Source organism: Balaenoptera acutorostrata, chromosome 13, assembly GCF_949987535.1.
Source record: "Balaenoptera acutorostrata chromosome 13, mBalAcu1.1, whole genome shotgun sequence".
NCBI lineage: Eukaryota > Metazoa > Chordata > Mammalia > Artiodactyla > Balaenopteridae > Balaenoptera > Balaenoptera acutorostrata.
This window is the reverse complement of record NC_080076.1, coordinates 41,502,472-41,526,375: the sequence shown is the minus strand read 5'-3', so window position 1 is coordinate 41,526,375 and position 23,904 is coordinate 41,502,472. Positions and strand designations below refer to the sequence as shown.

General features: G+C 46.8%; 1 protein-coding gene across 5 annotated transcripts in view; it reads left to right on the top strand.

Annotated features, from left to right (window-relative positions):
- The window catches only part of FHOD3 (formin homology 2 domain containing 3), a 495,595-nt gene that overhangs the window by 184,129 nt on the left and 287,562 nt on the right, over positions 1–23,904 (top strand). For all 5 annotated transcript variants that reach the window (XM_057527272.1, XM_057527271.1, XM_057527269.1 and 2 more), the window contains exon 4: positions 23,647–23,714. In XM_057527272.1, the coding sequence (XP_057383255.1) occupies positions 23,647–23,714 (68 nt within the window). The remainder of the gene's footprint in view (positions 1–23,646; positions 23,715–23,904) is intronic.

Sequence of the window (23,904 nt, the reverse complement as noted above, 5' to 3'; positions counted from 1 at the left end):
GGACTTGAGCTTTTATTTTGTATTTTTTTTCTTCTCCAGTAGACATATCAAAGGGAGAATTCTAATTATAACTTATATTGCATGACTTTTATCAACTTTAGATAGTCAATGAAGCTCAAATAATGATGCCAGCATCTTTTGTATCTTTTCATGTCCTGTGCACCACCCACCCCCTCCTTGGTGGCCATTCCTATGTATCTTCATTGTGTTCCGTTGTTCGCACATGTTACAGACATAGTGGGTGATCTCTGTTTTACAGAGATGGGAGTGAGCTGTATACATAATATAATCTTCAAGAAAACGAAAGATTATCCCTTAAATAGCAACATTTTAAAGAAGTATATCTGATTTTGGTGTAAGTCTAACAGGTACTATACATTTCCTTGTTTATGCCTTTGTTTGTTAAATAAAGAACACTAAACCTACTCACAGTTTGACCCTTTCTTTGTCATTATAATGAACTTCAGTTTCTTTTTGGTCCTTTTTGTCTAGAGAATAGTTTTCCAGATATATTTGTTTCCTCAATATTTGTTAAGTTTGTACCCACTTGTGTTGGTACTGTCATAAAGTTTGTAGCTTCTGAAAATTTCTCACATTTTAGTCTGCTTTCATTTGTCCCAATAACAGCATTTTAAGGAATATTCAGTTGGTCACATCATAAAAGGTCTTTTTCGAAATATATAATTTTTGGAATGTATTTCATGAAAATGAATATTCATTTTTCTTAGACATATATTCCTAAGAACTTTTTTTACTGTGTTGAATGAATATATTAGATATTTCTTTATTTGTAGAAAGTTTAAATCAGGAGGCAATGCCTGTAATCAAAGGACTGGATGCATAAATGTAAAATGCACTACCCCCCCACTTTCCACTCCTGCCTCCCCCTCCGTCGACTGCTGCCCAGTTAGGCAGTGTCCACGCTTCCACTTCGTTCCCCCGACTCTCCCCACAGCTCTTCCCAGCTGTACCTGCAGGAGGTTGGGTCAGAAACAAATTAACCATTCCTAAAACCAGTCATCCAGAAGTAGGCAGAATTATCTGTTAGAACCATCACATCTAACCAAATTGCTAAAATTTCATAAATAATGAAGAGAAACAAGTATATTCTGCAAGTTGGGTTTAGGCAAGTGGACATTCTGCAGATTGGCCTGCTTCCATGTGGTGGCACCTTGATGGCCCCATGGAAGATGGTTTTCCTCTCAGCCTTGGGCAGTGCCAAGGTCCAGTGGCCAGGTGCCTTTTCTTCCCCTGTGCTGCTCCAGATACCCCTAGCTTCCCAAACCATACGTCGCTTTATGTACTGCTTCTCACTTGCTGTGTTCAAACATCAGGTCACCTAGCACATGAGAGCCACGGACAAAATTTGATTTAATTCTGTAGAGAAATATTTGCACACATGCATGGAGATGTTCATTGTCCAATGTCCATCAAAGGGTTTCCATAGTGGAAAACTGGGGGGGAGCTGAAATGTCCACTCAGGACAGTGGATGCTCAAGGAACATACAGCATGAGGCTGTTGCCTATGGCTCCAAAGACATTATCACTGTTGACAAATATTTCAGTTATTCAGAGGCCTTTCCTGCTTATTTATTCTGGAGTTTTTCAGTTTCACTCTCTAGAGTTTTCAGACTCTAGAAAAGTGGGAGAGTGACATTCATCATTTTGTGACCAGATGTTGTGTACAAATAAATCGTAGCAGGCAAGCAGCGTTTGGTCCTCAATTTATATCTTGGTAGCAACCAGGTTCAGTAGAACAGACCAACTTCAATATGAGTGAATGACTTGCATTTGATATGCGTAAGTAGACATTACTAATGATCTCATTTAAGGATCATCGCAGTGAGTGCCGTGAATTGCCCCCATTTACCTAGTCTGCTTTTTTCTCCAAGTTGAGGTCCCAGCAGTTTTTCTCTCCTGTATTGAACCCTTCCTCCCTTGTGGCACTAGGAGAGCATTCAGACTTCTCTGGAAACTCAAGTCATTTCTAACTATAGTTTTCTTGTGGTGTACTGGGCTGTAGGCATTGGTAGTCTTTTTGCTTTTGAAGAGCATAATTCCTTTTTTTTTTTTTTTTTAAGCTTTTAAAGTGTTATTCAGCTGGTGTTGGAAATAAACCTTAATTTCCTTCAGCTTTTTTCTTTCACTGAAGGAGAAAAGCAACAGGACTTGAAGGAAGAGGGCAGTGGGGAAAAATCATTGTTGCTTTCCGTGTTTGTGCTCTGCATCTCTTTTCTTAGTAAATTGCCTCAGGAATTTCTGCAGTCAGCTCTAATCTGCTCTTGAAAGGCCTTCTTTTGGACCAAGCTCTTCAAGTGAGCCAAAACTCTCTCTAGGACTACAGGGTTTGGGAGGAGACAATGAAAAGAAAGGGAGTATTAACATGTGGGCTTCTATTGAGATTGTGAAATTTCCTTAAGTTGTTGTAAAGGAGGCTGGGAAAAAAGCGGAAAACTGCTTTTTTGGGAGGCAGAATTTACCACCCTCCTCTCTTCCCTCTCTTTTTTCTTTCGCCCCTTCCCACCCAAGTTGGTTGCAACAGAGAGCTTTTTACATGTTTCTGAAAACAGGGGCATTTGCATTCTACTGGTACCATGGACAGATACCAAACATATTTTTATCTTGGTATTTTGAATTAGCATCTCACCTCAAAATAAACAGAAAATGTAAATGATAAAAATTTGACTTTTATCAGGTTATTATTGCTTCCAAAGTCAATTAAACATGGGAATTTTGAAAATAGGTTGAACACAATTATTATATAAATCACCAAAGACAAAGGTATTTTTATCTGATGGCTGGCGTTTTTAAACGGCATTCCTTCCCCTCCTATCCACTAAGGAAAAAGTCCTCATGCTACCAAATCAGAGGCAGTGTTTCTGGACCTGAGACTTCTGCCATTGATTTAGTTGAAAGTGAGAACAAATTAATTCATGTTTCCTTAATTCGAAACAAGGATGTGAAGCAAGCTTGTGACTATTTTATGCCCAGACCTGGGTTGGAGTCTTAAGGAATTAGGCAGAAGGTGGGTGGGTGTGTGTGACACTTAATCTGTCTTAAAGATCCTGAAAGTTATTCCTAGCTCTTGGAAATTATGAAAAAGAATGGGGTGGAAAAGGAGTTCAAACACTCTATTCATAGGATAAGAGGAAAAGGAGGAAGGGAGGGAACCGACTTTCATTCACTTCACAGAAATGTACTCTGTACCTGTTATGTGCCAATTACTGTTTAAGGTCCTGGGCTACAGTAATGCATAAAGCAGACAAAAATCCCTGCTCCTGTGGACCTTCCATTGCAGTGGGGGTGGGGAGAGACAGACGATAAACAAGGTAAATACATAATAAATACAGAGTGTGACAGTGATCAAGGCTGTGAGAAGAAAAACAGGCATGTGGTTCTGAAATGTGTGTATTTGAGTGCATGTTGGAGATTTAAAAATAGGGTGCCGGGGGAGATCTCACCCAGAAGGGGTTGATTTCATGAGATGGGAGGCACGTAAGGGGGAAGCAGGGTGAGCAGGTAGGAGGCCACTGCACGACCCAGGTGAGGGATGACTGCTTTAGGCCAGAGGTGTAGCAGGTCAGTGGTGAGAAAGGTTGGATGTGGAATTCCTTGCCAAATGAGCTCAGGGGTATAGGAGAGAGAAACAGGAAGCCTGGCTTCAGGGTTCTAGCCCGAGCATCTGATGCAGACCCCATGGTCCCTCTGCTGTGACCTCTGAAGCTGTCACCTAAGATTTTCAGTTTGTGCTGTGTTCTACTTTGTGTAATTGTTTCCATGCTACGTTATCAACTCCCTAAGAGCCAGGCTAGTTCCTTTCTGTCTTTCTTTCACACCTCAAAGAGTCCAGTGAATGTTTGTTGACTTGAACTGAATTGACTAGTCCAAGATCAGCACTTTAGAAACACAGAACATTGCCGAATACCTACCAGGCATAGAATGCATGGCTCATCTGAGGTCAAAATGATAGCCACGGGCCACGATGAGCTCTCCTCTGAGACAACCAGATGCGCTCATGAACTCAGAACACCAGGAGGAGGGGTGGGGCCTCCTTCATATGCGGCCCCTCAGGCTCCCCATCCTGGCTCCAGAGCCACCGGAATGGTCCTGCTTTGGGAGGGGGGCACTGGAAGAATTTGGGATTTTGCCGGGTGGTGTGTCGTCTGGTTGGAAGGCCAGTCACTGAAAATGACCCAGGGTTTTTTAGTGTGTCCCGAACCCAGGACAAGCCAGCAGGGCAGCGCGGTTGCTGGAGGGGCAGGAGCAGCTTTGGGTGGGCACTGCTGGCCCCGACCCAGCTCAGCTCGCTGCTCCACTTGACACGGCCAATCAGCGTCTCCGAGCCGAGGGGGTGAGGAGAGACGGCAGTCACGTCGCACCTGCCCTCTCCTCTTCCTCCCCTGTCATTTTTTTTTTTTAATATTTGTGCTTTTTTTTTAAATTAATTTATTTATTTTTGGCTGCGTTGGGTCCTCGTCTCTGCGCCAGGGCTTCCTCCAGCCACGGCAAGCGGGGGCCACCCCCCATCGCGGTGCGCGGGCCTCTCACTATTGCGGCCTCTCTTGTTGCGGAGCACAGGCTCCAGACGCGCAGGCTCAGCAGCCGCGGCTCACGGGCCCAGTTGCTCCGCAGCACGTGGGATCCTCCCAGACCAGGGCTCGAACCCGTGTCACCCGCATTGGCAGGCAGACTCTCAACCACTGCGCCACCAGGGAAGCCCCCCCTGTCATTTTTTGTGTGTTTTGCTGTGGTTCATTTGTTGAATGTGAGAATCACGTATATGTCAGGAGTCCACTCCCCACTGGCCCTTTTTGTTTCATTCCCAGGTGGAAAAGGTCATAATTCATGCTAGTAAAATACCTCCCCAAGTATTTTCACAGGAGCAGGTGAGTTCTATGTTGCTCCCATTTTCCGATGAAGGGCTGGCTCAGAGGTTATCCATGGGTAAAGGGTGGGGGGCCTTTCTTAGTCAGTGACATATCTTGAATACCGTACGTTTCACCACTGAAGTATTGTATCATCTGTGATGCTGGTTACTGCGCCCTGAGGAGCAGGTCTGGCAGGATTAGAGCCCCTTGAGGTAGCCACCCTCGGTGTGGACCCCTTCAGATTCTAACTGGTCACCCCCCTGGTGGTAGGGGTGGGGACTCTCCTAGCAATTCAGGTGTTAACCTGCCCCCCAGGGTCAGTGCTTCTCCCAGTGTGGTCCTGGGCCCTGTGAGTTTGGTCGAAACGCAGAATCTCAGGCCTACCCCAGATGGACTGAATCCACGTCTGCACTTTGCAAGCTCCCCAGGTGATTTCTATGCACATTCAAGCGTGAGAAGATTAAGGGTACCACGCATCAGCTGGTCTATTTTAAAATAAATCACATCAGTCACGTGACAACCCCAACTGTGGCTAGTTCTCCTTCAGGAAGGCTGCTGTCCTACAGGCAACCACGCCTCTCATTGCTTCCCTTTTGTTGCTGAGTCCTTGAAACTTTTTTCTCTTCACTTGTCTCATTCCTTCAACATATGCCTCAGAAAGTGTGCAGCCCGAGTTTCTGATGATTTGCTCTGCAACTGAAGGTAGGCATGGCTGTGCCCCCTCTGTGTCCCTCACATGCCATGTATGGGCCTGGACAGGGAAGGGTTGCTTTTTAAATTCTGACTTGACTCATGGAGATGGTAAAAGTGCTTCCCCGACTTAAGGCTGACTTGGCTTCTATATCCTCTAAATACAGGTATGAACGGGTGGAACGAGGCTAAAATCGTCTTAGGTCCCAATGAGAATATAAAAAAACAGGCCTCATAATTTTCAGACTAGGAGGAAAATGAAACAAATCCCTGCTTCCTTGCAAGGCAAAGCAACAGTTTGGGCGCTTGGTTTTGTTCTAATGGCACCTTTATCTGCAGTCAGTGTTTGAGGGAGCCTCTAAGTGTGGTATAATGACGGGTATTCATGTCTCTTTCCTGAGTAAAGAGCTCCAGCCCCTCAGGGGGTGTGGTGAAGTCTGGGGCCCTGCTGTCCGACCACAAAGATTACTGAGGACATTTTCCATGCCTGTGGCTCTGGTCTGTGTGGAATCGGGGCAGAGCCCAAGGGAGACCACACGGAGGGCACCGAAGAAAGCCACCCCTGCCTGCTTCCCATTCCTGGTTCTGTCGCCACCCACCCTCCCAGCCTTGCACCTGGCATTGCCACCTGGATAATGGTTCAGACAGAGGGTGTGGCTGAGCCCCGTACCCCATTATCCCATTCTTACTCCTGGAAATACTGTCTGCCCTTGGGAAGGGAAGGGGGCCGCCATCTGCGTCTAGGGGTGAGTGTGTATAGAGCCTGGGCATTAGGGCCGGGTGGGTGGTAGATTGCCGGGAGCCAAAGAGACTGTCACCTCTTGCAAAGGTACTTTAAGCCCCCCTCCCTTCCCCACTCCCACGCCCTGACTATTGTTATGTACAGTCAGAAGTTGACTCACTTTCCCTGCCTGAAATAATCCAACCCGTGTGAGGCCTGCCCAGAGTCACGGTGACTTGAAGACTGCATTGTGGTGTCGGAAGGGCATGCCCTTCTGCTTGCCTTTCCCTTCGGTGGCCTGTGGTTGTGACTCTTTCTTTTAAAGGCCCCCTTGGCTCGGAGCCCAGTGTGAATGGGTGGTGGAGTCACTGAGGGTGAGCGCCCGACCTTGGAGCGCATCCTGGCCCGAAGTCTCCTCTTTAGCTGCTCCCCACCCTCACTCTCCGCCGCTCCGTGAAGATCCAGGGCTCCCCAGTGCTTTCCCTTTGAACGGCACCAGGTGAATCAGGTGGGCCCCCGCTTGGAGCTGTTCCTCCGGAGGCCGAGGCCCTGGAGGGCAAGGAGGTCAGGGTCAGAGGCAGCCAGATCCAGGAAGTGGGCCTTCTAGGCTGAGGAGCTGGGGGTCGGGGGAGAGCGCCGCTGGAGCACTTTAACTGGCTGACCCACGGCACCACCGTGGCGGGTCACCATGCACACGGCGTGAGCCTGAAACGGCATGAGCCTGGTACACACACAGTGACCTAGCGTTGGTTGAGTGAATGCCAGAAAAGCCTTGCTCAGCCAGCAGGCCACGAGCATGATGGTGATCGGTTCAGGACTCAGCCCGTGTCTAACCCAGAGAAATGGAATTGGTGCTGCGCATTCATGGCTCCGCCCCTTGGCATCACAGGACTGCAAAGCTGCCCCAGTAACACCAGGCTCTGTCATTTCTTGGGGTCTCTCACACCTGGCCCCTCAGCCTGGAAAGCTGTGCCTGCCTTTACTCACCTGACTCATTTTCCCAGAGTTTACCTGGACTGAACGTATCTAACCGTGGGTCTCTCTCTCCCGTTAGACTCGGAGTTCCTCACGGGATCACTGTGTAGTGTTCATCTTTGAGGCTAGGATGCAGTGCCCTCCCCCACCCCCCCGGAGTGACTCCCTGTGAGTGACTCAGAGTCACAAGCCCCCTCTCTATATGGGTCACTGTACGGCTCCTTTATTCCGTGGGAGAAGCTGCACCTAGGCCGCTAGCTGATTTCATTAGAAAATGCCTACTGATTAAGTATCAGGTCTGGAAATACTGATTCCACTGAGGCGCCCAACCCTAGCTGTTCTGGTCCTCTTCTCTGTGATGGAGGCTGCCGGCGGCTGCGTCCACGTTGTTTCCTAAGTAAGTTCTCCGGTACGTTGGGCTCACCTAGGTGTTACCACCAAGGCCACGAGCAGTCACACTTGGCTCATTTCGAGTTTTCACTACGTCTACTTGCCGCAGCTGTCGGGCACCCTCGGCTCAGCCGTCCTGGGCCCAGGACCTTGGCACGGCCTAGAAATAAACCCAGATGGAGTGTCAGGAGGTCAGGGAGGATTGGGAGGCAGCTTGTCCTTTTGATGTGTAGAAACATTCAGTTCAGACGTGCGTTTGCTCCATGACATAACCAATATTTAAGGTTTGCTGCACTTAATTGTAAAAATGCAACGCGACGTTCTTTTACTGTGGTTCCCGCTCCCCCTTGGTCAGTGAATAAACTCTATTCAAAACAGTTGTTTTAAAAACCCTTTTCTCTGCTGCAGTTTGGTTTGCGTTCTGTGATGCTCGCCGTAGATTAATGGCTATTTCCATCTTGAAGAATCTTTAAAGGAAGAGCCTGGCCCCATGGGGTGGGTCAGGTGAACTACTGAGTTTTGCCATCTCTGTTTGGTGACATGATTGATGCCAGACTGTTCCCTTTTGACCCCAGCTAATGATCCTTATCTTCTCTCTGAGGATTAGACATTCACTTCTTTTTCTCAGAGTATTTAGGGCAGGGATGGTGAACATTTTTCCTGTCAAAAGCCATCGACCCCAGGAAGGAAGAGACCATCTCTTCGCAGGAGTGATGGTGCCTTGGAGAGGTACCCCTGGGGCCCAGCCTGGGTTGTCTGAGCTCAGGCGACCTTCTCAGCACAGTAAGAAGGACCTGACAGATGACAGGAGGTGCCTTGCCAGCCCAGAGTGAAAGGGCTGACTAAGTCACTCTGTGGAGGGTCTTGGGTATGTTTTAGAAATATCACTGAAGCCTTTGGGGCTGGCGGGAGAAGGAAAAGTAATCTTTACTGAGCGCTAAAGTGTGCCAGGTGCTTTGCCAACGTTATTGTGTTCTTTATCACATTGCCTTAGAATGTTGGAATGTGTGTTTTTTAATCCTGTTTTACTGATATGAGAACCAAGGCACAGAGAGGAATGTCTTCCGAAATGCAAACATCGATTTAGTAGTCTGGATGGCAGTAGAGTTGTGCGGAAGCCGTGTGCAAACCAGAGCAGTGCATGGTGCAGCCTGGCGAGGGCCTTGCCAGCTGGGAGTGCAGGAGAGGGCAGGGGAAGTGGGCACTGTGCCCCCAACGGTGGGCACGAGAGGAGGTTGGGGGACACTGGTGGTAGGTTCTGTGAGCTGAGCCTGGGAATAACAGGGTGCTTCACTGAGGCCAAGACTGGGACAGTCCTGGCTGCAGTCGGTGCCTGGGTAAGAGGTTGAGTAGTTTTGATGTGTGTCCTCTGGGGCTGCTTGGGGTTGTGGTATGTGGTTTTGGGCCACTGTGCTGGGATGGTTCTCTTCTCCTAAATTTTTCCCCCCTGAGAGTAAAAGCCAAGTTGGGCCTCATACCCAATTGAGAGGGATGGTCTCCTGTGGACACCACGAAGGACTCTGGATGCTTCCAGAAGCACAGAGAGAAAATGGGCTTGTTTGATCAGGAAACGTCTCTTCCCTTTGTGCCCTGCCAGTGGGGGTGAGAAGCGCCGAGCTGCAGTCAGTGACTGCCGCTGGGCTGTGGCCATCTCAGGGGCAAAACACCCCACATTCGGGGCTTCCCTGGTGGCGCAGTGGTTGAGAATCTGCCTGCCGATGCAGGGGACGCGGGTTCGAGCCCTGGTCTGGGAGGATCCCACATGCCGCGGAGCAACTAGGCCCGTGAGCCACAATTACTGAGCCTGCGCGTCTGGAGCCTGTGCTCTGCAACAAGAGAGGCCGCGACAGTGAGAGGCCCGCGCACTGCGATGAAGAGTGGCCCCCGCTTGCCGCAACTGGAGAAGGCTCTCGCACAGGAACGAAGACCCAACACAGCCATAAAAAATAAATAAATAAATAAACCCAAAGTTTAAAAAAAAAAAAAAAAACACCCCACATTCAAGCAAAACCACTTGGCAGTGCAGTTTCTCTGTGGTTGTTAGAACTAGGAAGAGAAATATATGTCATTTTGGGAAAAAAAACAAACAAAACACATACATCTAAACGTTTCAACTTAATTCTAAAATAAAGGGAATGATAAAAGCCCATAAATAAAGTAACTGTTTTGAGGTTCTCCAGGCTCCTAATTTGAGAAGAGAGCAAAGGAAGAAGGAAATGTAGAAGGAGAGAAGGAGAGGGGAAAGGCAGGAGGGCAGGGGCCAAGCCGTGGCAGGAGAGAGAGACAGGCGGGTAGATGGAGGGAGGGGAGGAGTTCTGAAGTGAAAGGTCTCCATCACCTGTTTTTCACACCACTCGTTGCCTCAGGGTGTTTCTGCCGCTTTCAGATGCTAATGATCAGATTACTCTGGGTCAGCAGCCTTTTTAGCGGGTGGTGTCAATGTGCAGACCCTCTGGGCCCCTGCACAGGGTCCTGCGGCTGGGCAAGTGATCGCAGAGCTAGATGGTCTCTGAGGACCCTTGTCTATCTACCATTCTTTGATCCTGGGGAAAAATGAAGGCATGTTTTAAACAGAATTCCAATTCATTAAGTGACCTGCACTAGCTGACCCCGGCCTTTTTGCCTCTGAGAAGAGACACTTTTGTTCAAGCAGAGATGGGAGCAGACGGAAGTGCCCTTGTGCCCTTCGCTGGGGCCCGAAGCTAGCTGGTGCCCTAAGTTCAGAGGGAAAAATCCTTTCCTACTCTTGCCAAAATCTCAGCCTCTGTGCACCGGTGCCGAATCAAATCTTGGAGACAGAGTTTTGGATGAAGTAGAAAAGAATAGCTTTATTGCTTTGCCAGGCAAAGGGGGACACCGCGGGCTCGTGCCCCTGAAAAACTGTGTCCCCAACCCAGGAGGATTTGGTGAGGAGTTTTATAGCAGTGGTTCAAGGGCGGGGTTGCTGATAAGGTTAGGGTGTGTGCCTGCACTCCTTTAATCTGGCCTGAGCCGGTCTCCTCCTCATGAGCTTCTCTGGTTCCTTTAATCTGGCCTCGAGTGGTCTTCTCTGGAATGAAGAATGCTAACACTTCCATTTGTTGGGGGTTTTAGTTCTGTGAAGAGCTCAAAGATATTGTTACGTGTATCCCTTGAGGCGGAACCAGGACCCTGCCTCAAGGCTGCACTGTTGTTTTCTGAGCTGCTCCTCCCTTGTCTCTGCATCCCCTCCCTTCCCTGGTTAGCAACTCTTCGAATCTGCCCTTTGGAGCTCAGGGAAGGTCATGGAGGCTGGAGGGGGACACAAACAGGGGACAGAAGGGCTTCCGTGCCCAGGAGTTCCATAGGGTCCCACTCGGTTTCACTACGAAGGGATTCAGAACTGGAGGTCCATGGCTCTGCCTGGGCTGAGTGAAGATGAGAAGGGTGGTGGTGTGGTTCCCAAGGTCACAGGCAGAAAGAACGTGGAGCTGGGTGGGGCTCGGCAGGGTGGTGATGACAGGCAAGCAACCAGGCACGTAATTGCATAATTTCAAGTCTGGTGCAGCTTTTTGGTCGACAGCTCCTTGGACACTGCTCGCCACTTGCAGGGGGGGCCTCTTGTGTTCCTCTCTAGCACGGCGCCTGCGTCCCCGCTGTCTGCTGTTGACATGTTGTCTCCGCTGACTGCAAGCTTCATGAAGCCGGGTCGTGCCTTGTGCGTCTCTCTTATTCCCCCTCCTGGCATGGCCCTTGGAGCACAGTAAGTGGCCAGTGATTATTTGAAGGAAGGAAAGCCTGCTGAGGGCTACAAAGAAGCATCCTGGGATGTCTAGGGTCCTAAAAGTTCTCTGTGCTCTGCCCTTCAGAAGTCAGGGAAGGCTACAAACCTGGGCTAAAAATGTATGCACAGATGTGCCTGAATCTCCTCTGTGGACCCTTTTTTAGGGATCCAAGGTCAACAGATTCCTGGCCTTAAGCAGTACAACATGTACATCTGTCCGTTAGCCATGTATTCTGAGCCCCGGCCCCTTGCCAGATGCTGCCAGGGCCCGGAGGGAAACTGGCATGGATGCGAGTTGGTTCTGGAGCGGGGAGATCCACGTAAGTGTGAGTGGAAAGACCAGTAATGCTTTGTGGCAGAATATGTCAAGTCTCAGGCCTGTGGCCACACGTGCAGAGAGTGGTTGGAAAAAGCAGTGCCCTTCGTAACCTCCAAGCTTGTGGCCTTTCACTTCCTGTAGGCTCGCCTTTGGTTATGATTTCTTTTAATAGACACTATTTTTGGATGGAGCAGTTATAATTTTACAGACAAAATTGAGCAAGAAGTACAGAGAGTTCCCATATGCCCCTCCAGCCTCCCCCAATTTCCCCTATTATCAATATCTTGCATGAATGTGGTACATTGTTATAATTGATGAATAAATATTGCTGCATTTAAAAATTTTTTTAAATTTTGTGTTGGAGTACAGTTGATTAACAATGTTGTGTGTTAGTTTCAGCAACACAACAGCAATTGATGCATTTTTATTAACTGAAGTTTGTAGTTTACATTAAGGTTCATTCTTTGTGTTGTACATTCTATGGGTATGGACAAAAATGTGTAATGACATGTAGCCACCGTTACTGTGTCATGTAGGATAGTTTCACTGCCCTAAACATCCCCCATGCTCTACCTATTCATTATTTTCTCTTCCCCTCTGAGTCCCTGGCAACCACTGATCTTTTTATTGTTGCCATGGTTTTGCCTTTCCAGACTGTCATATTGTAGGAATCATACAGTACGCAGCCTTTTCAGATTGGCTTCGTTCACTTAGTAACATGCATTTAAGGTTCTGCCACGTCTTTTTGTGACTTGGTAGCTCATTTCTTTTTTCTTTTTTCTTTTTTTAAATTAATTAATTAATTAATTTTTGGCTGTGTTGGATCTTTGTTTCTGTGTAAGGGCTTTCTCTAGTTGCGGCAAGCGGGGGCCACTCTTCATCGCAGTGCACGGGCCTCTCACCATCGCGGCCTCTCTTGTTGGGAGCACAGGCTCCAGACGCGCAGGCTCAGTAGTTGTGGCTCACGGGCCTAGTTGCTCCGCGGCATGTGGGATCTTCCCGGACCAGGGCTCGAACCCGTGTCCCCTGCATCGGCAGGCAGATTCTCAACTACTGCGCCACCAGGGAAGCCCCAGCTCATTTCTTTTTATCAGTGAATAGTATTCCATTGCCTGAGGTACCACATTTTGTCAGCCAGTCACCAACTGAAGGACCCTAAGGTTGCTTCCAAGTTTTGGCAATTATGATTGTGGATATGCTTTTCATGTCTTCTTAGGCCCTGTGGCCACAGGGACATGGCAGAGTGGGGCTGTGTCTTTGGGGGCTGGGCTCATTCACAGAAAGCAAGACTCTAGCATGTTCTTAGGTTGGGCAAACCTATAAAGCCATAACCAGGCCAGATGTTGGGGGTATTAAGAATGTGGATGGTGAGTGTTCCTCCTAGGTTCTTTTTCCAGCCCCCAGAGTCAACTTGGTCAATTCATTAATCAATCATTTATTGAGATATTAGATCCTGGGGATATAGAGGTAAGTTATTCATGGGCCCTGACATCAAGGTGCTCACAGTTTAGTGAGGGGGTAGAATTGCAAAAGAATCATTACATGTTGGGAATATTTAAACAAACACTGATTGTGAAAAATTAAGGACAATGGCCGATTTGTAGGGTTAAAAGCCACCACCATCATCAGAACTCATTCCAGCCCGCGTGACAAGTGTGACAATATGGGTGAATGTCAGGATTCACAGAGAGGGGCTGGGAAGGCGAAGGAGGGGTCTCCAGGAGGAGGTGACCTGGCACACAGGGAGGGGAGAGGTGGTGGAGGAAGCAGGGAAGCCCTATTCCCTGTCGGAGCATGAAGGCTGGAGAGTGAGGCTTCTCCTGACCCTAGATCGTCTCTGAAAGAGTCAAGGATGGCGTTTGGCTGTCTCGGGGTCCATTTCAAGGCAGGGGCACTGCTTGCTGGCTGTGAATGCCCAAGCTCCTCCAGTGTCCCATCTCTCAGGGAGTGTCCCCCCAAACCCCGCCGCCGCCAGCCCAGTGGGCCAAGCCGGAAATCTGGGAGTCTTTCACCTGCTTGGTCCCGCAGTCAGCTGTATCCCTAAAGCTCTCTCAAGTCGACCCCTCCTCTCCATCCCCGCTGTTCTCCTCCCGACCTACCGCATCTTGCTTGCATGATTCCAGAGGTCTCTTAACTGGTTTCCTGCTCCTACTCCCTTCAGTTTATCTGCCTTCGCTCACCGGACTGGCAGTGAACTTTGTACAATCCTGTCTCATTGGGTTCCTTCCTGCCTGAGAGACATGAAGCTGAAACTCCAGGGCACAGCAGCTCGGGGCCCGCCCGCGTGAACCCTCTGGGTATCGTCAGCCTGGTGCTCTCCCTGCACGACCTGCCCGTGTCCTGGCCCCACTGAAGTGTGGTCCACTTTGAACACACTTGGCAGCCGTGCAGGCTGCACAGCTACTCTTCTCTTCCTCACGTTCGCCTTCTGCACAGCACTTCTCACACGGGTGGATTTTCACTCAAGCCTCCGCAGTCTGTTCCATGTCATGGCGTCTGAAGCTCCATCCCCAGCCCCAGCTTCACAGGGTTTTCCGCTCCTTCCTCTGCGGCCCCTTAGTGTCGTCGTGTCCTTCTCACGTGACAGTGGCATTATCTGGGGACATGTCTGTCCTCCCCAGTTGGCCATCAACTCTTGATACCTGAGAGTGTCTTCATTTCCGTCCATCTCCCGAGTGCTCGGCATGCTCCCTGCTTAGGAGATAATCAAGAAAGGATTGTTAGAAGGATGATGTTACAAATATGTAAAGGGTGATTGCACTCTAAGGGAATTTGGGATTAAAGAAGGTCACCTGAAGCAGCCTTGCCTCATCGGGTCTTGGGACCTTCTCATCATTCACATTTAGCCTCTCCACCCTCAGGCTGAGGAGGCTGCCCCTCGGCTAACTGGGGGGGCCCTCACGCATCCCGATTCACCATCATCACCACTGGCACTTGTCACGGTCGGTCCCCCAGAACAGGAGCCGTTGCTTTTATATGTGAGTGTTTTCTTCTGAATTTACGTGGTGACAGGAGTGTCGTGGTTAGGATGTGAGCAAATGTCAGTGGCCCAGTTGTTTATTTTTATTGTACAAACAGAACATAAGGCCGTTTCCATTTCTGCTAGGCATTTTCCGTTACTCTCCTCCACTTCTGAGAACCCGTAATCCCAGCGCTGGGGCCAGCGATGATGTCGCTTCTCTGGCCTTGGTTCCTCCACCTGTGAAATGACGATGTTGGATTAGATCAAGGATTCTTACCTCTTGGTCCATAGAATCTCCTGAAGGCCCATGGGGAGCTTCTGGGTACCCATCCTCTCTGAAACTATTAACATTTTGTGTGTCTGAACATCTTTTTGTGACTCGTGTCTGATTTTCAAAGAGTGTGACTCCAATCACTGGAAAAAATGGCTTCCAAAATCTGACCCAGCAGTTTTTTTTCACTGAGAAATAGTTTCTACTGTGCCACTTTTTTTTTCTTTAAAATATCAACTTGTTATACTGAGTAACAGTTTCAGGTTGAAATGGGTTATACTTCCCAGTCATCAGTGTATCATGTGGCACATTTGAATTCATGGGAAGAATTTCCAGAGTTTAATTCTTTTGACTCACTCAGTGTTGACAGTAACTTGGGCTGTGGGCTCCTGGCTGGGGAGAGAAGCATAACCCAAGCTTGGCCACTGACCTTCAGGTTGCCTTTTGTCACATTTTCCCAGTTCTAAGTGGGGAGTCTGAAGAGCAAATGTCACAGCTACATCCAGGCAAAGCAGGAGCTCATTTCTCATTGCTGCATCTGAAAAACCATGCTGGTTGCATTCTCTGTAGCTGGTGCAAACAGATTTTTAAATGCAGGCATGGTATTTAGCTGATGAATAAATCTCCTCTCTACGTGTGATGTCTTTTGTAGCAGCCCAAGGGTAGGAGGAAAGTTATTGTCTCCTCGTGCAGAAGAGGGACCCCTGTGTCTTGGTCCCAGTTCCCCATAGAGTGCTTGGTTACTGAGTTTGCCTCTTGGTGAGAAAAGGATGTGCTGTAATTATTAAAGTCAGTGATTTTTATGGGCCTGAAAGCATGATATTCTAGATGCATCTTTCACTAGCCCACTTCCCCAGACACACCCACAGATGCCTTTTGTTCTTCCCCTCCACATTCTTTCACCGATGTAAGCTGGTTCTGTTTTTTTCACTGGTGCCTTCTCATGTTCTAGTCTTTCTTTCCCCTCACACTGAGGTTTTCTCCATTGTGTTCTTGGCTGAGCAGGAAGCATGGGACCTCTGCGGTTGTGCTTTTCAGCACTGAGATTTTCGAGCCATGCAGGTTTCCTTCCCAAAGACAGAGCCGGAATGGTCTCTGATGGCCTTTACTTAATTTGCCCTCAACTCCTTGTTATTGTAAGCTAGTTTATCATGTAATACACTAATTACATCTCTTAAAGGAACATATTTCATTTTAAATGGCAAGAACTGTGGAGAGAAAAGATGGGAGGGCTTATAAAGACTTTAACAAATGATGTTCTGATTACACCTCCTTTCCCCACCACCTGTAGGCTCCCAATGGCCCTTTACTCAAAGGTGAATGCCTGCACCCCAGGCAGATTCAGCCTGGAAGGGTGGGGAGAATGAATGTGCACATTCATTTACTGGCCAAGCACACTCTGTGTGCTTGACCTAAAAATAATGAATGTATAATTGCACGCACCTACAGCTTCTCCCCAGCTGCTGGGACCAGCACTGCCTCTTCCATGGGACCTTCTGCAGCCTGAGCTCTCCTGAGCTACAGGCCACCCCGGGCTGTGCTGGTGGGAGGGGACTTCTTTGCACACTTCCGACCTGGCAGTGTCAAAACTTCGGGAGAATGGCAAACCTTTGAGAATCCAACCAGATCCCAGCCTTACATTTTACATATGAAGGTTCTGCTTTGAGTTTGACTGTTTGTGCTCTTTTGATGTTTGCCAAGAAGCATCCCACATTTCACTACTTAGTCCCCCAGGCACCTTTTTCCCTGATGCTCCGACTTGGGACTCTCAAGCCAAGTCTTGGTGGCAAGAACCATCTTTTTCCTTACATGCCCCTCCCTCCCCCTGGGAGGGGCTGCACCCTCATCAGCATGCATTCACGACCGAGGTGTTCAAGGAGAAGGGAGCACCTCTGAGCTCCTGGGAGAAGTGTGAAGTTCACATACAGGTGGAGCCCCTGGAGCTGCCCTCTTGCTGACTTAGGCTGGGATCCACGTCCCTCCCTGTGCTCAGCATTTGAGGTCTTTTTTTCTTCTGCATTGCCTGATTTTCGGGCAATGTGCACACATAGAATTCCCTCCCCTGGGACTTGGGACCCATGAGGACAGTCCACACAGTGTATGGGGTATAGTAGGAGGATCAGAGGAACTCCAAGCTCTGCTCCACCATCCACGGGCTGAAGCCAAGGGTGCATCTGCACCTATATACACAGACTCAGAGACACGCACGCGAGCCCCACCTACAGAGAGGAGAGCCTGCAGACACTGGTGGCAGACCAAGGGCGCACCAAGGTTATCAGTCCTACTCGCTGAGGAAGCCTTGGATTCACTAGGTAACCCAGGACTGAGAATCACACCCGAATAGACAGACTACTTCTAAAGGAGTGATTGATGTTCTGTTGGACATGCATCCAGGAGAGACATCAAGCATACCCTTGGGAAGCTGGCAGGCCATCCTCTGTTCCTAGGTGAGCCCTTCACACTCTAGTCTAAGATGAGGAGGAAGCCAGCACAGCCATGGTGAGTCTGACTTTCTGTATGGTGAGGCCTGGATGAGATGTAAATGGAACACCCAATTACTTGAACTCAGAAGGTCCCCCAGCAGTTAAAGCTCCAGACCACACCACCCACAGCATGGCTAGCCCAGCAGCAAGGAAGCCAGGACCTGGGCTGTGGGAAGGAACACTTCTCCTTTGGCCTGTGTAACTCCTCTTATTGAAGGGCTGTCAGCAGTTTTTGGTTTGGGTGTGGTATCTGACGTGGTAGAACATCTGCTGGCTGCTCTTCTACCAGCAGGAATGGTACCTCTCATAAAATGACAAATTACATGTCATTTACAAACATCCTTGATCCCTAATCCTTCCTAACCTCTAGGTAAACAGTGGTGTCTCCTAAGACGTATATAAAGTATCAACAGAACAAGTCAGGTAGGGCATGGAAGCTTTTGGGTACCCTATGTTTTTAAGATGGATGGTAATTTTGAGTTTTAATTAAGCATTGTGATTTCATTTTACACCATGATGTTGGTTCTTTTTAGAGAGGTAATATCAATTGCCTTTTCCCAAAATATCAGTACTCTAGAGTAATATTTCTTTGAGTGAGTATTTGGTCATTTAAATTTCAACCAATATGGTGAGGATTCCAGTATTGTTCTCATAAAATATGGGGACCAACTCGTGACATTTATTAAAATGTTTATCGCACAGAAAATGGAAAGGTTTGCAGTACTTTGGGAGAGGGTATCTATGGCCATAAAAATGAAATTTCGCTGCCAATCACTTTTATGAAAGGTTAAAAAAAAAAAGCTACAATTTAACAGATGCCAGATGGAAGGATTTCTGATTTAGACCTCACCTAGTGCTTTATAGCTTATGGAATTAAAAAGAAAGTATTTTAAAGGACATTTCAGCCAAAATATGTAATATTCTTATATAGGTTAGGTGCTCTTTTGAGCTTTGATATTAAAAAAACAAAACTACATTAAAACTCATAACTTGCTCTCTGAAGTGGTAGTGATAATTTTCTCACTTTAAAGAAAGAATTATTGGGAAACCATACTATTTTTTTTATTCAGCTTTGTTTGAAATATACGATTATTTAAATAGAATGTAAAACTAATTAAAAAAAATTAAAGACAATTGGGATGAAAAGTACTTACTCCTTGAATAGAAATTGTTGTTTGTTTTAATTAAGGCACTTGGCAAAAAACGGAGGGGGAGAGACTTTTGGCACCACTCAAAGATATCTTTGGCATTTGTACAAGGATGTTTCTCATCAAAGGGTGAGGCCTCCCTGAGGTCTTCTATTCTAGTGCCACAGAGGAGGCATTTGTGATGTCCTAGAGGTTAAAAATACAGAGAATGCATACCAATTAAAAGATAGATTGGATGAAAACAAGTTGCAACTGTACCTACAAGAAACTCTATATAGACAGGTTAGAAATAGAAGGATGTAAAAAGATACACCATGCAAACACTAACCAAACACTGACTAACTGTATAAGTATTACAAAAGTAGACTTTAAAAAGGAATATTGCCAGGGATGAAGAGAGACATTACAAATGATAAAAGGTCACTTAACCTAAAAGCCATAGCCATCCTAATTGTGAGTGTACCTAACAACTGACCTTCAAAGGACCTAAAGCAAAAACTCATAAAGCTGAAGGAAGGAATAGACAAATTCAGTATCATAGAGATTTCAATACTGCTCTCATAGTAAAATATAGAACAGATAAACAGAAACTTGGTAAGAGAAGAAGACCTGAACAGCACTATCATTCAACTTGACCTAGTGAATTTTTACGGAATGGTTCAGCCAATAACAGCAGAATACACATTCTTTTCATGTGTACATGAGGCAGTCATCAAGATAAACCATATTCTGGACTATAAAATAAACCTTAATAAGTTTAAAATAATTGATATCATACAAAGTCTATGTTCTCACCATAAAGAAATTAAACTAGAAATTGGTAACAGAAAGATATCTGGAAAATCCTCAAATATTTGGAAGCTAAGCAGTGTACTTCTAAATAAACCAGAGGTTAACAACAACAACAAAAAACCCCACAGGATTAAGTTATTCCCTTTTGAAATGAAAGAAATGTTCAAGATTCATTCAATTTTGAATCGGACGAAAATAAAAACAATATATGTAAATTTGTAGAATGCAGCTGAAATAGTGCTTAGAGAGAAATTTTTAGCATCAAATACTTATATTTGATAAGAAGAAAGGTCTCACATTAGTTGTTAAGTTTTTACCGTCAGAAACTAGAAAAAAAGAGCAAATTAAGCCAAATGCAATCAATGAAATAGAAATCAGAAAAGCAATGAAAAAAGGAATGAAATCAAAGGCTGATTCTTTGAAAAGATCAATAAAATTTATACATCTTTAGCCTGACTGACCAAGCATAATGGAGAAAAGACAGATACCAATATCAAGGATAAAAGAGAGGAGGTTGCTCTAGTCAATAAAAGGATAAGGGAATATTATGAAGAACTTTATGTCCATATATTTAACAATTTAGATGCAATGGATAAATTTCTTTTTAAAAAAATAAATTTATTTATTTGTTTGTTTTTGGCTTCGTTGTGTCTTCGTTGCTGCGCGTGGGCTTTCTCTAGTTGCGGCGAGCAGAGGCTACTCTTCATTGTGGTGCGCGGGCTTCTCATTGTGGTGGCTTCTCTTATTGCGGAGCACGAGCTCTAGGAGTGTGGTCTTCAGTAGTTGTGGCATGCGGGCTCAGTAGTTGTGGCTCATGGACTCTAGAGCGCAGGCTCAGTAGTTGTGGTGCACGGGCTTAGTTGCTCCGTGGCATGTGGGATCTTCCTGGACCAGGGATCAAACCCGTGTCCCCTGCATTGGCAGGCAGATTCTTAACCACTGTGTCATCAGGGAAGTCTGAGAAATTTCTTGAAAGATACAAATTACCAAAGCTCATTCAAGAAGAAGTACATAATTAGAATAGCCCTATGTTAATTGAAGAAATTGAATCCATAGTTTAAAAACTTTTATTAAAGAGAACTCCAGGTGCAGGTAGCTTCACTGGAGAATTCTGCCAGACATTTAAGGAATAAGCAATACCAAGTTTACACAAACTTTTTCTTAAAGTAGAGGAGGAGGGAGTACTCTCAACTCATGAGGTCAGCATTGCCTCAATGTCAACAACATTACAAGAAACAAAAACTATAGATTAATGTTCCTCACGAATATGGATGTAAAAATCCTCAACAAAAAGTTGTCATTCTCAGCTGAATTTTTTTCTATTAATACTTAATCCCTATTTGAACCCTCCTACACTGTTGGTGGGAATGTAAATTGGTGCAGTCACTATGGAGAACCGTATGGAGGTTCCTCAAAAAACTGAAAATAGAGTTGCCATATGATCCAGCAATCCCACTCCTGGGAATGTATCTGGACAAAACTATAATTCAAAAAGATACATGCACCCCTATGTTCATAGCAGCACTGTTTGCAATAACCAATACATGGAAGCGACCTAAGTGTCCATCCACAGATGAATGGATAAAGAAGCTGTGGTACATATATACACTGAAATATTACTCAGCCCTAAAAAAGAGTGAAAAAAATGCCATTTGAAGAATGCTTAATCCTTGTTTAAAAAGTGATTATTTTGATTATAGCACCAAGTAGTAAAACCTTAGCAGTCAGAACACAACAAACCGTAATTCTCATTCGCATGAATTCGAAGCCGTGACAAATCGCTGATAACTAAAGGAGACTCTAACTGGGATATTGTGAATCTATGTAAGACATATTTCTGCCTGTCGTCTGGTAGTGTATAAGCAAGAAAGTAATGCAAGCCTTATTACCTTATAAAGAAGTACCTGGAATTGCCTCTGTCCTCTACTGACGCTCTTCCCGGATAAGCTAAATCTGCCCTTGTTCTTCAGGGTGTATGTAGCCCCACGCTTGCATCTGGGAGCTTTATTCTTATATAGAAATGGTACTGGCTAAAACCAAAGTCTGTTCCTCTGGGATTTGAGAATTCTGAGACATTAGCTGTAGAACCTGGAGGAAGAAGTGATCTCCCCAGGGACCTGGGTTCTACCGCAGGGTGATGCAGTTCACTCTATTTATTACTCATGTCCTTTGAGGCCACGCATATACTTTAGAGGTCAGCTTGTGAGTCATCGGGCCTCAATTTTTAGGGTCTATGATGAGTTAGACGTTTAGTTTGGGGATGGTGGATTCCTTTGGAGTCTTCCTGGCTCCTTTTGTTCAGGAAGGTGACGGGTTCTCTCTTAATCGAAACTCTTCATAATTAACAAGTGACTGTGGACTGCATATTGTACTTACAGGTGGGAGATTCCATGGTGGGCAAACAACTAGGAGGCCTTGGAGACAGACACCACCCCCTAGACCCCAACCCCACAGAATCCTGCCTCTGCCCCTTAAGCTGTGTGTATAGGTTGTGAGTCTGAAGGAGGCTCGCCGCCTCAGGAGCGAGAGACCGGCGTGTCTGCAGCACAGAGAGGGAGGGGCGCCAGGGCTGCGTGACCAAGGGCTTGACAGGCCACTTAAAGGATTTTGGATTTCCTGCTCAGTGCAGCGGGCGGCCACTGAAGGGTTTAAATGGGGGCGGTGATGTCGTCAGGTGGTCATCTTCACCCAGTCTTTCTGGCCTTGGTCTGGAGGGTGGATGGGAAGAGGGGAAGCGGGCAGGATGTCCGTAGGGAGGCCTTCGAGGAAACTACTGCCATTCACATGCTGAGCCTCGCCGCTCTGTCATTTTAAGTGTCTCTCAGATGGGAGCCTGTTCACTTCTCAAGCCATAGTGCAAAGCGGGCGTGTCCTTCTCACATCCAGACTTCTGCTAAGTCATTTAGATCTGTGTGTTCCATCCCCTTCCACTCAAGTCCATGCCACTCACACAAGAGGAGAATGTGGCTCTGTCCATTACCCCACCCCCTAGTCCCCCCCCACATAGGCTGTCATTGAAGCCCAGGGTTGCTGGCCATGCATGTGACATTGCTTTGAACTCTATTATTCTCAATATTTTAAATAATTTTGCATTCTACTCCATCATATCAGTGCTTGATTGAATGCAAAACCATTTTCCTCTTAATCTATTATTATCTGTTCCCATTTTACGGATAAGGAATCCAAGGCCGAGAGAGATGAAATACTTTGCCCAAGATCACATAGCCGTGGGTGGTGACACCAGGTTTGAAATGCAGGCTGTCTGATTGCTTAGTCTATGCTGTAAGGTCACTCTTCACTACTGTACCCTCAGTGCCTGGCAGGTGCTCAGTAAATATGTGCTGGATGATTTACCTTGGGGCGGTCTGGCATGAAGTGTTAGGAACCCAACCCCAGCCACCTGAGCCACCTGGGTCAGGGCCAAGCTTGGGTTCTGGGAAGCTGAGTGGAATCCATGCTCCTGGGAGTATGCATACACCAGAAGAAGGGGACGCTCCTTCGGGGCATTGTAGTGCCACCCCCCTGACCAGTGAGGAACTGTGGCATACTCATCTGCCTCTCCTGCTGCACTGTGACCTCTGGAGGGTGGGTCCTGGATCGAGCTCCCCTCCTTATGCATGAGGCCTGGCCTAACGAGTACATGTTAAATGTGACCAATTGTAGAAGTTGGTCTGAGTGTCGAGCCCCAGGGTACTGACAGGGGCTCCTCCATCTGCCTTGCTCTGGGCCAGGACCCATCCTTGAACCCATCTCAGATGTGAGAGCCTGGGTGCAGGCAGAGCTAAGGCTGGGTTCCTGCTGGAAGGGCCATCACCAAGGGAGCTGGTCAGTCCTTAGAGCCACTCTGCTGCTCTTGGATCATTGGATCACAGGGAAAAGGAGGCAACTTGAAGCTTTCTGAGCCCAACTGCAGAAAGCATGGTGGTGCAGGGGCTGTGAGGCAAGGAAGGAGGTTCTGTTTTGGCTGTGTTAACTTTCCAGATATAGTTGGCTACCAAGTATAGTAGTCTGTAAACAGCTGGAAATAGAGCTCTGGAGAGAGGGAGGTGAGGACTGAGGGTGCAGATCAGGGCATCTTTCCCACAACTTACAATCTCTTCTTCCTGCGTCCTGCAACAGCTGGAGTGTCCTTTGCAGCACTGGGGGTAAGGTCGATACCCTGCATGAAATGAATTTGTTTTACTCACCTTTCCAGTGGAAATTCATTAATTGTTCATATCCTCTCTGTTTTTGCCATCTGTCGAGTCAGTTTAATTAATTGTATATGTTGTATTCTTTATTTCAGAAAAACTGTACAACTCCAGTGGACGAGATTTACGAAGGGCCCTTTTCTCCCTGAAGCAGATATTTCAGGTAAAAAAAAGAAAAAAGTACTCTCAGGTTCTGTTTTTGCATTGCTTGTGGAATTAGATGCAGACAAGTTTATACCTTTTACTGATTACAAAAAGTCTCTTTAGAGTACAATGTAAATTCTTTCAGAATATCAGTTGAGTATTTTTACCATACCAAATATTTCAAGCATAATAAGTAAAAAAAAAAGGTA